This window comes from Glycine soja, chromosome 8, assembly GCF_004193775.1.
Source record: "Glycine soja cultivar W05 chromosome 8, ASM419377v2, whole genome shotgun sequence".
Lineage (NCBI taxonomy): Eukaryota > Viridiplantae > Streptophyta > Magnoliopsida > Fabales > Fabaceae > Glycine > Glycine soja.
Window position 1 is genome coordinate 2462569 of NC_041009.1, and position 13960 is coordinate 2476528.

The 13960-nt window shown below is 31.4% G+C and overlaps 3 protein-coding genes across 3 annotated transcripts; 2 read left to right on the top strand and 1 right to left on the bottom strand.

Annotated features, from left to right (window-relative positions):
* Window positions 1–2309: 2309 nt before the first annotated feature.
* LOC114422373 (60S ribosomal protein L31-like) lies at window positions 2310–3266 on the top strand. The gene is made up of 3 exons (XM_028388690.1): window positions 2310–2456; window positions 2579–2672; window positions 2820–3266. The coding sequence occupies exons 2-3, from the start codon at window positions 2593–2595 to the stop codon at window positions 3097–3099; spliced, it is 360 nt and encodes a 119-aa protein (XP_028244491.1). The 5' UTR covers window positions 2310–2456; window positions 2579–2592; the 3' UTR covers window positions 3100–3266.
* Window positions 3267–5833: 2567 nt separating this feature from the next.
* On the top strand, window positions 5834–8087 carry LOC114422964. Its single transcript, XM_028389539.1, has 7 exons — window positions 5834–6041; window positions 6157–6218; window positions 6306–6389; window positions 6685–6739; window positions 6938–7073; window positions 7416–7466; window positions 7557–8087. Exons 1-7 carry the CDS (start codon window positions 5948–5950, stop codon window positions 7654–7656), a joined length of 582 nt encoding a protein of 193 aa, XP_028245340.1. The 5' UTR covers window positions 5834–5947; the 3' UTR covers window positions 7657–8087.
* A 481-nt stretch (window positions 8088–8568) lies between these two features.
* On the bottom strand, window positions 8569–11376 carry LOC114421130 (asparagine--tRNA ligase, cytoplasmic 1-like). The gene is made up of 6 exons (XM_028386934.1): window positions 10747–11376; window positions 9920–10513; window positions 9414–9670; window positions 9197–9326; window positions 9062–9120; window positions 8569–8959 (listed from the first exon to the last, which is right to left on the bottom strand). Exons 1-6 carry the CDS (start codon window positions 11224–11226, stop codon window positions 8776–8778), a joined length of 1704 nt encoding a protein of 567 aa, XP_028242735.1. The 5' UTR covers window positions 11227–11376; the 3' UTR covers window positions 8569–8775.
* Window positions 11377–13960: the final 2584 nt, after the last annotated feature.

Consider the following 13960-nt stretch of genomic DNA (forward strand, 5'->3'; position numbering starts at 1 on the left):
ACGAATTTAAAACATATTTAAGCCAATTCAAAATAATATTTTGTCAAAATGTTATTGGATATCAATTTTTCTTTTCAACTAATAATGTAAGTGAAAAAAGAAATGTAAATGTACTTTTAAAATTAGGCAGTGTTTAGATTTTTTTTTTACGGTTTTTGTAAAAGTAAAAATTATTCCAATTAACTTTTATAAAAGATTAATTTTTAGTCACTTTTTTATTAAAAAAATTATTTTATTTTTCAGAGTTCAAATCAATTGTAAAATATTTCTGACAATTTTAAGTTACTAAAATTTCTTCGACAATACTTATATTTTGTGAATATTTTCTTTAAAAAAAGATTGTAGCATGGTTATAACTGGGGGTGAGCAAAAAACATTGGTCCGTCTGAAACCGACCTACCCAAGCCCAATCCTAGAGTAGCGGGCGATTTAAAGCGGGTAGTCGGGATTGTCCGTTAAAATATTCGGATTAAAACGGGTTTACAGGGTCGGGCTCGGTTCAAGATTATTGTCAACCGCAATACCGGAACCCGACCGATTACATCACTTAAACATTAAAAAAAAGCCTTTCCTATATAAGCTACTCTAATTATTTTGGCTTTCACTCTACCCTAACCCTAGTGTCGTTTACCCTTGCAATATGCTTGTTTTTATTATAAATATTTTACTAATTGTTCTTATTTTTTTTTGTTTAAGAGAACGAATCATAATTGTGAGGAGAATGAGCTGAAATTTATTTGTGGACTCTTGCAGTTATTTTCTTTAAATTGTCAATTTTGTAATAATTTTGATTTATTTCTTCTGCAATTTTGCAGTATTTGTAGTTTCACTCCTAATTCATTATGATCAAATGTTTGAATGGCTCAATTCAAGAATCACGGCATACTTAATGAGTAAAAATTGAAAGAAAAAAATTTGCTAAGGTTCAAATAATAATTGTGGCCCAAAATTACAATAAATTAAAACAATTATGAAATCGGACAATAATGCCTAAAAAATGTTGGACTAATAAAATAAAAATTTTAAACCGTCAATTGCAAGACCAGTAAAGGCTTATTTCATGTTATAAAAACTGATTAAAAATATTTGGTTCAATATAAAAAAAAAAAAAATAACAAACATGAACCAACATAGGTCCAAACCTGAATTAACCCACCCGGTCTTATCTGTTTAACCCAAACCCGCACCAACTCGATGATAAATCAGTTGGATATGGGCCATATAATTGAGAATTTGGTTCCTGGCAGTTGTGCCTTTTGGGTCCAAATTCGACCTATTCAACCGAATGTTGAGATCTAGTTATAACAACCAAAGTTAACGGAGTTACCAAGAAAGTCTAGCCGAATTGGTTGCGTAAGTTATCCTAAATACTCTAATATCCAAATTTATTCCCTACGAATCAAAGTTAATAGAGTTAAGAAAAATTACGGATCAAAAGGCATGAAATTTGTTCATTCAAGAACTAAAAATGTAGACAGATATACGAATCGAATTAATAATTAAGGTTGGATCGTGAGTTAAAAATAATTTTTTATTAGACTTTATTTATCTTCTAATCTTTATTCTAATAGATCAGAAGGTTAAAAAAAATTAATAGTTGTTTTTTTAAAAGAGGCTAAAATATAGGAATAGTTTCTTAACTTTTTTTTGTTCTAAACTGGTTCTCTATTTTTTAAAATTATCTTCTTACTTATTTAACTAATGAAAAGTTAGTCATTTCAACAAATTTATCATTTTTCATTTTAACATAATTTTGAACATTTTTTATTCATTCAAGATATAAAAATTTTCTCATTAAATTCATCTACATGAAAACTATGAAAATCAACTAAGGGTCAGACAAAAAAAACATAAATTAGATAAAAATGCGATTACATAAAAAAGTAAGTCTCATAATGAGCTGAGAACATAAAATTCTAATATTACATTATTTTCTTATTATTCATGAAATTCATTTTCACGGGATTTCCACTACATTTATGTTTTTTTTCTGTAAACATTAGTTGAATTTTATAGTTTTCATGTGTAAGTAAATATAATGAAGCAATTTTTGTGTTTTGAATCCATAAAAAAGTTCAAAAATTGAAAGCGGTCAATTTTTCAAAAGGATTAATTTATCATGAATAAAATAAGGAGATCATTTTAAAACTTTTAAAAATTAGAAGACCAATTTAAAACAAAAAAATAAGTTAAGGGACTATTCCTGTATTTTAGCCTTTAAAATAAATATAAAAATAAAACATGATATATTGTATCATTTTTCAGAAATCAAAGAATTAGACATCCAATTCCCATAATAATAACAAAAAACATTTACACTAGATGCCGAGGCCCGTAGATTGCACCCATTAGGCCCATTAGGGTTTTATATATGTGAAAACCCCTCTCTTGACTTGCCTCTAGTGCCCCCGTCTCTTCCTCCTCTCTCCGCATCGCTGCGTTTTCCGAATCGAAAGGTATCAATCATCTCTGCTCCAAGGCAAACTCTTTGTGTTTATATGTTTCGTTCAAAACAAACCGAATATGAGTTTTTTTTTTTTTTTTTTTTTTTTTTTTTTTTTTTTTTTTATGTACACAGGTACGTAAGTAACAATGGTGGAGGCCAAGGGTAGGAAAGAGGAGGTCGTCACTCGAGAGTTCACCATCAACCTCCACAAACGCTTGCATGGCTGGTAATCCTCCACAACCTTTCTTTCAAACCTATTTAGGGTTTTTGGAATTATTCTCACTCTTAACTCTTAATTCATATTTTGTATCTGTAATTTTATCATTGCGAGATGCCTTACTGGATTTTGTTTCTAATATTCGTAAACAAACAGCACATTCAAGAAGAAGGCTCCTAAAGCAATTAAGGAGATAAGGAAGTTTGCTCAGAAAGCGATGGGGACGAATGATGTGAGAGTGGATGTGAAGCTGAACAAGGCTGTGTGGAGCCAGGGGATTCGGAGCGTCCCGAGGAGGATTAGGGTTCGCATTGCCCGAAAGAGGAACGACGATGAGGATGCAAAGGAAGAGCTATATTCCCTTGTTACTGTTGTCGAAATCCCCAAGGATGAGCTCAAAGGTTTGGGAACCAAGGTTATTGATGATGAAGATTGATTATGTATTGCTTACATATCTGTTTTATTTTATAGTTGATGCAGATTTGCGAATATCTTTTATTTTGTTGAGACATTGGAGATATTTTAGTTTGATAATATCGATTGCCTTCCTCTGTTTTGATTCTTGGAAAAATTAATCAGCATCAATGCATTTGAGTTTAAACACTCTTTTTTCCTTGTGGTTTTTTTTGTTGCTGGGGGTGATGAGGAAAATAATTTCTTAAAAGAACACGATATAACTAAATTTGGAGAGGGAATAGCTTGAGTCCTTGAGGTACTGCTACCTGAAACCGCCAGAATGAATCTATACTGAACAAAATTTTATCGTAGGATACCAAACATTTGTCCATTGTTGTAGGCCTGAGATAATGGATAATTACGAATGTTATTATTTGATTTTAACCGTAGTGAAGCTATGCTTTTGGGTGTTGAACTCTGCTCTGTTGGTAGGGGCAGCAGTACTTTTGATCCAATGATTAGTGGGTGTAAACCTGGTCAAGCTAACTTGCTCTGTATCATTTTTTGGGGGATTGAGTTTTAAAAGCTAAAATTGATGACAGTGAGGTGTGGATAATGAATTTTGAATTTTGAGAGTTTCTGTAGTATTCCTTGCAACTTGGTCAAGGATTAGTAACATTCTACATAAACATGAAGTTTCTTAGCGGTCCTAATTTGCATTACAGCCGTGGCATTGATGTTGATGAATGCCAAGACAGCTGCAACTTGGTTCTAAATATATGCCTGCAAACTAAGTTGTCTTTATCTCCTCAAATCAGAGAGCAAAATCCACCCCCCTAAAATGTATGGACATTGTGCTTTGTGTATTTAAGCTAATGCAGTAGTATCTTTGTTGATTACCCTCATGGCAATCGTGTACACGTATGCTGATTCATTGCGATTGTCAGGTTCAACTTCTTACATCCACGTAGGTTATGCAGAACAGGGAAGATACCATCTCAGTATGAGATGAGTCTGACAAAAACTGTTGGCTTGATTTTCTTTCATCTCCTTTTTTCCCCTTACACTCTAAGGTTAAGATGAGAGGAAAGGGGGTCCACAAAATACGAATATTGACATTTTTTGTTTAATTAAGAGAATAAAAAAATACTTTATAGAATATTATTTTTATTAAAAGTTTCATTTTAAATTTTATTTCTCGTATTTTTTTAATAAATAACTTCTCTCGTATTTTGTGTTCCTTTAAAACGAGGGTAAATTATTATATTTAACGATTAAAATTGCTTCACATAGATTTGTTAGCTATTCATACAAAAACCTTTGTAAAATTTTAGTGTTTTTTAAGATTAAAATTTGTAGAATAAATTAGGAAGTTAGTAAAATTTATTACATTTTATTCTGCAAGTTTTTTTTTTCTTTTCTTCTGACCAAGTTGTACGTTGTCATTTGATATAAAGCGTACCCAGACTGCAGGTAAAATCACTCCAATCAATAATTCATTAGGTTCAAAGAATTTCAATTAAATTTAAAATATGATTGCGTAACTTAATTTTAGTTTTAAATAGATCTAACTTTGGGATGAAAGTACTGATATATGCTGTACTGGTTTTTGTGTACATATTGTCATTGGGGTGGTAATTTCTTATGGCCATTCTCATCTCAAGTTTAATGAAAATTTTGCCTTAAAAAAAATAGTTCTCATTTTGACATAACTAATTATTGTTAGAACTCTAAAGTTTGTGTAAAAAATTAATTAACTTGGTTACAAATTACAATCATTAAATGTTTAATTATAAATTTTAATAGCTTTTTCTTTAAGAAAATTGCACATGATCTCTATAATTAGAAAAGGAAGAAAATTACATAAGAATTTTTTTTGTCAGTGGAAATTGCATAAGAATTATAGTTTATAATTAAACATGCAACTGAAGTTACTAATCTAACGATTGTTTTTTCTCTTAATACGTGATATGAGTGTGAGAGACAAACATAAGTATAATTCTCATTTTACGAATGTAAAAACTAAAAATTGGCAAATAAAAAAAACTATAAACTATTAGAGATCATATAATAATTACTTAAAATTAACTAACATTTTCGTAGGAGTTTAATTTTATACCACCAAACAGGAATTAATTGACACTGAATTTGTTTCAACTTAATAAGTGATTTTTTACTTTTTGAGTCTCTACCAAAAAGAATTTAATTTTTATTTATTGTCAACGCCAAAAAAAAAAATTGATGATATAATTTATAAAACAGTTATTATAAAAGTTATTATTATTTTTATATATGTGAATTTTCGATCAGATGAAACTTGAAAGTATTAAAAACCTTTACACTAAGACTATTTACTCATATATTAATTATTTAAATATAATGATAATTTTGTTGTTTTTTATTTCTCAAGATAATTAAGTATTTTCAGTTAACTCTCTGTATATTATAAAATAATGAGTATTATTTTTTAATTTAAAGAAAATTATCTGTAAAATTAATTGAATAATAATAAGGTTTAATACTTGTATCATTTTTTATTTTAGTTTTATACTTAATAATTCCATTTTTAGATTTTATAGGAGCAATTTCTATATATTTCAGTTCTATTATTAGTTTATCGGTGATGTAAAACCTTCATAAAATAAAAGCACAAGGTATAAAATGTAACAATTTAGGAATTTTAGGTACAGAGATTTAAATGTGAAGTGAGTCGGTAAAGGAGCAAGTGATTAACTGAACCTAATAGCAATAAAAAAAAAAAAAAAAAAAACGTCTTTTTTTTAATAAAAAAAAGTAAAAAATGTTGTAGCAGGAGAATCGTTCAATAACAAGATTTTTCGAGAAACGTTTGTAATCGGCGCAGGGAAAGGAATCGAAAATATAGAGCAATGAAGAAGCTGTCAAGGAAGTTGCGCAATGAAGAAGACAAAAACTTGTCTCTTCCGGTTCACGATGGAGACTCTCGTCCCTTGGACCCTCAAGGTACGATCGATCTTCCTCAACTATTTTCGATTACACAAAATTAAAAGTTTTCATTTTGTTTCATAAATTCGAATTGGGTCATCTAATTAATGAAGATTTAGATTCTGATGCACAGAGCAAGAAGAGCTGGTTCGTTCTCTAGAAAGGAGTCAAGCTCAGCAGAGTCGCTTATGGAGGGTACATACACAACACAACACAACATTGATATTGGGCTCATCATGTTAACACCTTAGTTTTATTTTGTTTTTTGCTGTTGTTAAATAGAGGGTATTTGCTGCTCTATTCTTCTGTTACATCGTGTTCCTTATGTACTCCATCGTCAATCAGGCTTCCTCTCCGTGGGAACTGGTATGTTTCAAATTATATTGAAGAAGCCTTATTTATCTTGTAACGAATGGTCTCTCTACTCTACTTTAGCTTGCATGTAAGCGTTTTGTTGTTAGTGCAATTCTTTTATTTTATTACCAGAAAGCTGAGTCTTAAGGTTGCATTTGATTTAGTGCTTTTGCTATGTGGAAAGCCTGTGTTTTACTCTTTTCCAGTTTTATTACATTGAAATATTCATTAGCTCTTTTTTTAATAATTATTTTCTGAATTTTATAGCATTGAATATGCTGTGCCTTTTGTTATTCTTGATAAACAGCGGTATCACGCTTACTTCATGGAGGAGATCTACTCATGGATGATTATATCTGCAGGTTCACTTCTTTTGTCAGGATTCTGCTTCCTATTTTATGTTGTGAACTTTTTCCTTCATTCTTGTTGTATTAGTTGTGGGATTTTAGTCCCTTTATATTCTGTTTGCACCCTTTGCCCTCATTATCTGCTTGTTATCCACATATCACAAATTATGAGGACCATTTCTGTAAACTTATTTAATTGAATAACTTCAACAGACTGGGTGGCTGTTTTAGCATGCTCATTTGCCATCATAGGATTGCTTCATGAGTCGATGCATCGCAGGAGATGGATCCATTACTCCTGGTACACTGGCGTTATTCTGGCAATCTTCTGGCTATATTACATGTTGAGGTACAGTTACTAGATAAGCTGATAACCACTGATTGAAGCATTTTATATGCTCCATACAGGATTCTGCGTATTGGTAAATATAGAGTGAAATGAAACATATTATAAAACTCTGGACATTGGTATTCGGTTTGGATTTTCTAGCTACTCAATCTAGAGGCTCTACTATTGGGCCCAAATAAATAAAGCGGATAAACAATAAAAGAAACTTGTACACAGTAGTAGTGGGAAGGAGGAACAAACAAATGTTTACAACTGCTTCATGCACACTCTTCGGTTTTGTTTTCTGCTATCTGTAGGTGCTTCTCATCTTTTACTGTTAAATAATAATAATTTTTTTGGTAGGTTGCCGAAGTTCCGTTGGGATGTTATATGGCTACCATTTGGTCCTCTTGGGTAGGCCATACCTCACATCTGCTTTTTTTGTTTTGTTTTATTTTGTGGGCATTAACTAAATAAGTGCATGGCTTTGTTACTATGCTGCAGTGCATCTGCAATCTGCCTCTATGTGGATCATTTACTAACTGAGTCATCAGAAGAGGTAAGAAAGCTTCGTGGATACATGTATACCTCCAAAGCAAGCTAGAAAGATGTTATGCCTAAGTGATGGAGGAATGTACATGAGAAGCATTTTGGAGCATAATGACCAGATAAATTGTAAACTATTTTCCGTCTATCATATGGATTGAGCCTAATATCTTTGTCAGCCAACAGCTCAAACCAGAGATGATTTCTTTTTTGGATTCAGTTACTCTTTTTTCGTATTTCCTTTGGTTGGATAAAAGCAGTTGAAGATAGGAAAGTCACTAAGATTAGAGACCAGCTACTAGGTGACGTTTGGAGGTAATAGCATTTGTTTTTGTGCGAATAAGTTAGTAACAGTTTTAGATCCTGTACATGAGAATAGTTTAGCATTTACTGGTTAGCGAGTAAATCACTTATCTATCAATGTTTCAATGAATAAGTAGCATTTGCTTTTGGAAATATTCCGTTGAGACGTGTATTATTTTTCTACCACTTGAGGGTGTTCATATTTCATAAAATTCTCCCTTTATACTACTTTTTAGATATTCTATAATTATATTATTTTATTTAATTTCAATAAAATATTTACCTTTTAATAAAACAAATTATGTGAATGCAAAATTACAGTGCAGAATATTTTTGTGATACACGGTGTGAAATTCGATATTTTAATGTTCAGATTACAAAGGTGTATTTAGATGACGTACAAGGATAATTTGTATACTAACAATGAACGAAGTTCTGTAAAATGCATAATCCAGGTTGACATAGCTTGTGTTTGTTTGCTGGATCGATTCGTGCATCCAATTAGGGAAAATGTAGAAGCACCTCGATTCAATTTTGTCAAACGTAGAAGCACCTCGATTCAATTTTGTCAAAAGTAGAAGAACATATCCATAATCAATAATGAATAGAATATCGAATGCAGGTCCTTTGCAGGAAAGAGTTTTTAAACGAATGAAAACAAGCAGCATAAAAGTGGGGAATAAAAAAATTAAATAACATTTCAAAACCCAACATCCTTTCAAAATAAATTAGTTCGGCAAAGAAGAATTCCTAATACGGCTACTATTGGTGTTGCCACAAAAATAAAAAATAAAAAAAATGCTATATTTAAATACTAAATTTCCATTATCAACTTAATTACTTGGTGCAAGAGAATAGTAAAAACCACTTGTAATCATAGATCTGCTCTGCCAGGATATCGTGGGAAGGGAATCACATCTCTAATATTCTCCAGGCCGGTGGCAAAGAGAATCATCCTTTCAAAGCCAAGCCCAAATCCGGCATGTTTTACTGTTCCATACCGCCTCAGATCAAGGTACCACTCATATGGCTCAATAGGCAAACCCATCTCCTTTATTCTGCAATTTAAATACAATATAAACATGAAAAACAATAAAAATCAAATAACTTCCAAGGGCATCACTTAAAATAAAGGAGACAAAGTAAACAGATATATGAACCTTGTCTGAATGACATCACAACGCTCTTCCCTTTGGCTTCCACCAATTAGCTCTCCAACCTGAAATTACATTTACATGCTTCTATCATGCCATGCATCATAAACATGTTGAAAATAAAATATACAGGACACATACCTTGGGTACAAGCACATCCATTGCCGCCACTGTCTTTAAGTCATCATTGAGCCGCATGTAGAATGCTTTGATATCTTTTGGATAGTTGTATACAATGACGGGCTTCTGAAACTTCACCTCTGTTAGGTATCTGCATAACATCATACCCCCAAGATATCACAACAACACAAATTGATAAGAACAAGAACTAGACAAAGCAAATTTAAATTAAACGTACCTTTCATGCTCAGATGCTAAATCAATTCCCCATTTCACTTCATTTTCAAATTTCTTACCATTCTTCACAGCATCTTCTAGTAATTCCACTGCTTCTGTATATGTAACTCGAATGAAGGGTGTGGAAGCAACCAATTTCAAACGGTCAATGCAACCTTTATCAAACTTATCAGCCATAAACTCCATATCCTCGAGACAGTTGTCAAGTAACCACTGACACATGAATTTCACATATGCCTCGGCACAGTTCATATCATCCTACGCAAAAAAAAAAATACAAAACCATGAACTTTAATTCCACCACAACAGAAGCAAGAGCACCAAACATTACAAGCAGGGAGAAAGTAGGCAGCTTAACATTGCACTAGAAATATAACAAGTTCATTGCCCTAACTAAAAAAATATAATATTTTTATCAACATTCAGCTGATAAGCATACCACTACCAAATGCCAACAACAAATATCACATTTGAATATAATATAATCAAGATCGCTCTTGAGTATACCTTCAACTCTGCAAATGCAATCTCGGGTTCTACCATCCAAAACTCAGCCAAATGCCTGGAAGTGTGAGAATTCTCCGCCCGAAATGTTGGTCCAAAGGTATACACACTACTGAGAGCACATACATAAGACTCAACTTGAAGCTGACCCGAAACCGTCAAAAATGCTTGACGTGCAAAGAAATCTTTCCCATAATCCACCTTTCCATCATCCTTCCTGGGAATCCCAGGCTTAAGCTTAGACCTCTCCTCCACCTTAGCAAAACTCTCCTTTGCCTTCTTAAGCTGATCCACAGCAGCACCGATCTCCTGCTTACTCGCCTTGGCAGCTTTCAACTGAGACACAACCTCCCCTTTCTCCTGAACAACAAACCTAGCCACCTCCACATCTGCCTCCGACGGAGGCGGATTCTGCAAGAACTCCTTCTCCAATCTCTCAGCCTCACTCAGCAAAGTTGTCACCTGAAACATCTCACCAGCACCCTCACAATCACTCGTGGTAACAATGGGCGTGTGCACGTAAAGAAACCCTTCCTTGTTGAAAAATGTGTGTGTAGCATACGCAAGAGCATTTCTAATTCTAGCCACAGCAGATATCTGCAATCACAAACAACATAATTATAATAATTCTAATGAATCGAATTTCATTATAATAATTTCAAGCTTTTAAATTGTCAATCAATCAGCAATCGTGTTAGGTCTAACAAACTAATAGTGTTGTGTTTGGTGCTAAAAAAAAAGCATGGTGAATTTCTCAGAATATCAAGTGATGCAACGAAAGCACGATAATGAACGCAATTTAAAACCTTGATAACAGAAAAGGAAAGTACCGTGTTGGTTCTGGAACGAAGGTGAACGAAATCTCTGAGGAACTCGAGAGTGAGTCTCATTTTGGGCAGAGGATACTTGGCGGGATCGACCGGGCCGACGTGGAGGACCTTATCGGCGCGGAGTTCGATCTTCTGTTTGGTGCCGGAAGGAGGGAGCTTCAGGTGGCCGTCGAAGACGACACATGTTCCGGTGGGAACGAGTTGGCCGAGTTCGCCGAGCGCGGCTTCGACGATGACCTGGAGGTTGCCGGCGCAGCTTCCGTCGTTGATTTCTAGGAAGGCGAAAGCGTCCTTGTCGGCTTTGCGTCCCGTCTTCACCCAGCCGCCGACGCGCGCCTTGCTGCCGGCGAGGCCCGAGCCGCCGTCGGGGCGGGAGATGATGGATCGAATGGGGACGCGGTCGGAGAAATTGGCTTTGGGAACCTCGTCGAGGGTGGTGGCAGCGAGTTGGTTCGTCGGCGGAGAAGATGAGTCTGCCATTGCTGTTGACGACGACGGAGGCGGCGGGAAGTAGTGGCGCGCGAGGAAGTGCTACTGCAAATACAAAGTGAACCCTAAATTAGAGTGTGAAATTCTTCTCATGTGTTTGTCAAATGTCAACTGCTATTACTACTTTTTTATTATTTTGGGTGGTTATATTAATTGGACAGTTTTAAGATTCACTCACGCGCGTTTTATCAAACCCAACCTCAAGATTTCATTTTTATCGACCTCATTGCTGGGGCAAAAGCAAATAGTGTTTTTTTTTAGGAGTCTTGAGCTTCTCCACGATTTCACTATTTGTTTTTTTTTTTTAATTTTATAATATTACATACTATTATATATTAAAATATTGTAACTCTTTATTATTATTTTAGGATTTAATGTATTGATAAGTTATAACATGTTAAATAAAAGTAAATAATTTATTTATTTAATTATCAAATAAATAATTTTAATTTTACTTGTTATTAATTATATTTAATATGTTATATATTTTTTATGGTTTTATTTAATATGTTATATATTTTTGTAATTTTTTATTATTTAAAATATATTATATCTTTTTAATATTGTTTTATTTAAATATTTTTGTTTATTTAAAATTTAAATAATATTTTATTTAATATGTTATAACTTATTAACACATTAAACCCTAAAATAATAATATGAGCTACAATATTCTAATATATAATAATATGTAATATTATAAAATAAAATAAAATAGCAAATAGTGAAGTGGTGGTGAGGCTCAATCATATAATAACATATACGTTATTATTAGCAATTGAACCAATTATGGTTGGCCTCAATCATATAATAACATATACGTTTTTTATTTTATATAGCATTGCATTAAGGTTTATTAATTATTCATTTTAAATTAATTTTGATGATGATATTCATCAATTTTATTGATGATTAATCTTTGTAATAAAACTTAATTGATCATTTTTAACATGTCTCTCACTTCAATCACTTTGAACTAGAACCAACTAACAACTTGTTGGTAGAAATAATTACTTATATAAATAATTTTCTCAAATTTTAAACAACCTAAAATTACATGTGACACACCAAAATAATATTTTCAAAGCTTAAAGTGATATATGTCCTTGCAATTAAGCATTTTTTTTCAATTTTGTCATTGCAAATTTTTTTTGTTTTAGTTATTACAAAATATATTTGTTTTATTTTTCATCTTTAAAGTGTTTTTGATAATGTGTTGAACAGTGAAAAAATGTTTTGAATAGTGAAAAAATACTATCTAAAACACTCTAAAGATAAAAAATAAAAAATCATATTTTACAATGATTAAAACGAAAAAACATTACAAAGACAAAAATAAAAAAAATACTAAATTACATGAACCAAACTTGTATTTCAATTTTTTTTTTAATAAACAACATAACTACACAACTTTGATGGTAGATGCTCTAGTAGTGTATAAAAAATACCACCAGCCACTAAAAAAATTGTTTACAAAACATTACTTACTTATATGACCAAACAAATTGCTTACAAAACATTACTTACTCAATATCAAAACATTTTTTATTTTAATACTACCGGATTTTATTGTCTTTTTTTAATTTTTAAAAAGTCTTAATCAAATATCACAAGATTTATTTATATTATTTAAAAAAATTAAATTAAATACCAAAAGATTTTTTTTATAAAAAAATATTTTAAAATTATTTAAAATCTTAATCCAATATATCTCATTACTCCTCATCAAATAAATATTTGTCTCCTGCCACACATGTATCCATTAATCGGATATCTACGAATTCTTTCAGTATTTACAAGTATATACGAGTATTGGTGAATTTTTACAAAAGAATAAAAGATATCTTCTAAAATAATTTATAAATACTTAAACTATCATTTTTTTTACAAATTCTTTAAAAATAATTTAAATGTTAAAATCAAAATTATTCGAATATTCTACCTAATTACTTTACACATTTATTCTTATCCAATTAGTTATTTAGAAACTAAGTTTAAATGTTAAATTACTTCTATTCCATAAATCTAAACAAAAGTCTATGAACTAAAATAATTCAATTCCATGAATCGAAACAAAGTTAATAAGGTATAACAATCTCATAAGTGCAATAAAAATCGATAGATTAAAATATATCAATTTCATACATTTATCAAACTAGGACATTTATATAATTTTATTATAACAAATATTTAATAGGCACTCACCCAAATGGTACCTTAGTATTTATCCTAGTCACTGTCCTCATTTATTAATGAAAACGAATATATTTATTTAAGTTACTACATGTTCATACATCACGACTCGCCAATAAAATTAATTTCTAATTGATTAAGTTGAAAATGCATAACCAAAAATATCACCACAAGTGATTATTTAATAATATATTTTTTACAACATTTAATGATCTATTATTTACAAATTTTATTTGCAAAAATATGTTATTATAAATATTTTGTCATCCTCTTTAGCTCAAACAATTTTTTTAGAAGGTAAAAATTCTATAAAGTAGTTGAAAATGTTCATCAAACACTCTAAATTTCAGTGTTTCAAAATACTAATGTTTATATTATAAATTAAAATATACAACATAAAGACTTTGATTTAGTGTGTATTTTACACAATACTTTTTGTAACTAACATTTGTTTTCTTTTAATCATCTCAAAATACCTTTCTAATCTTTATTTACATATCTGATAGTTTTAACCATTATCCCTTTCAATCTG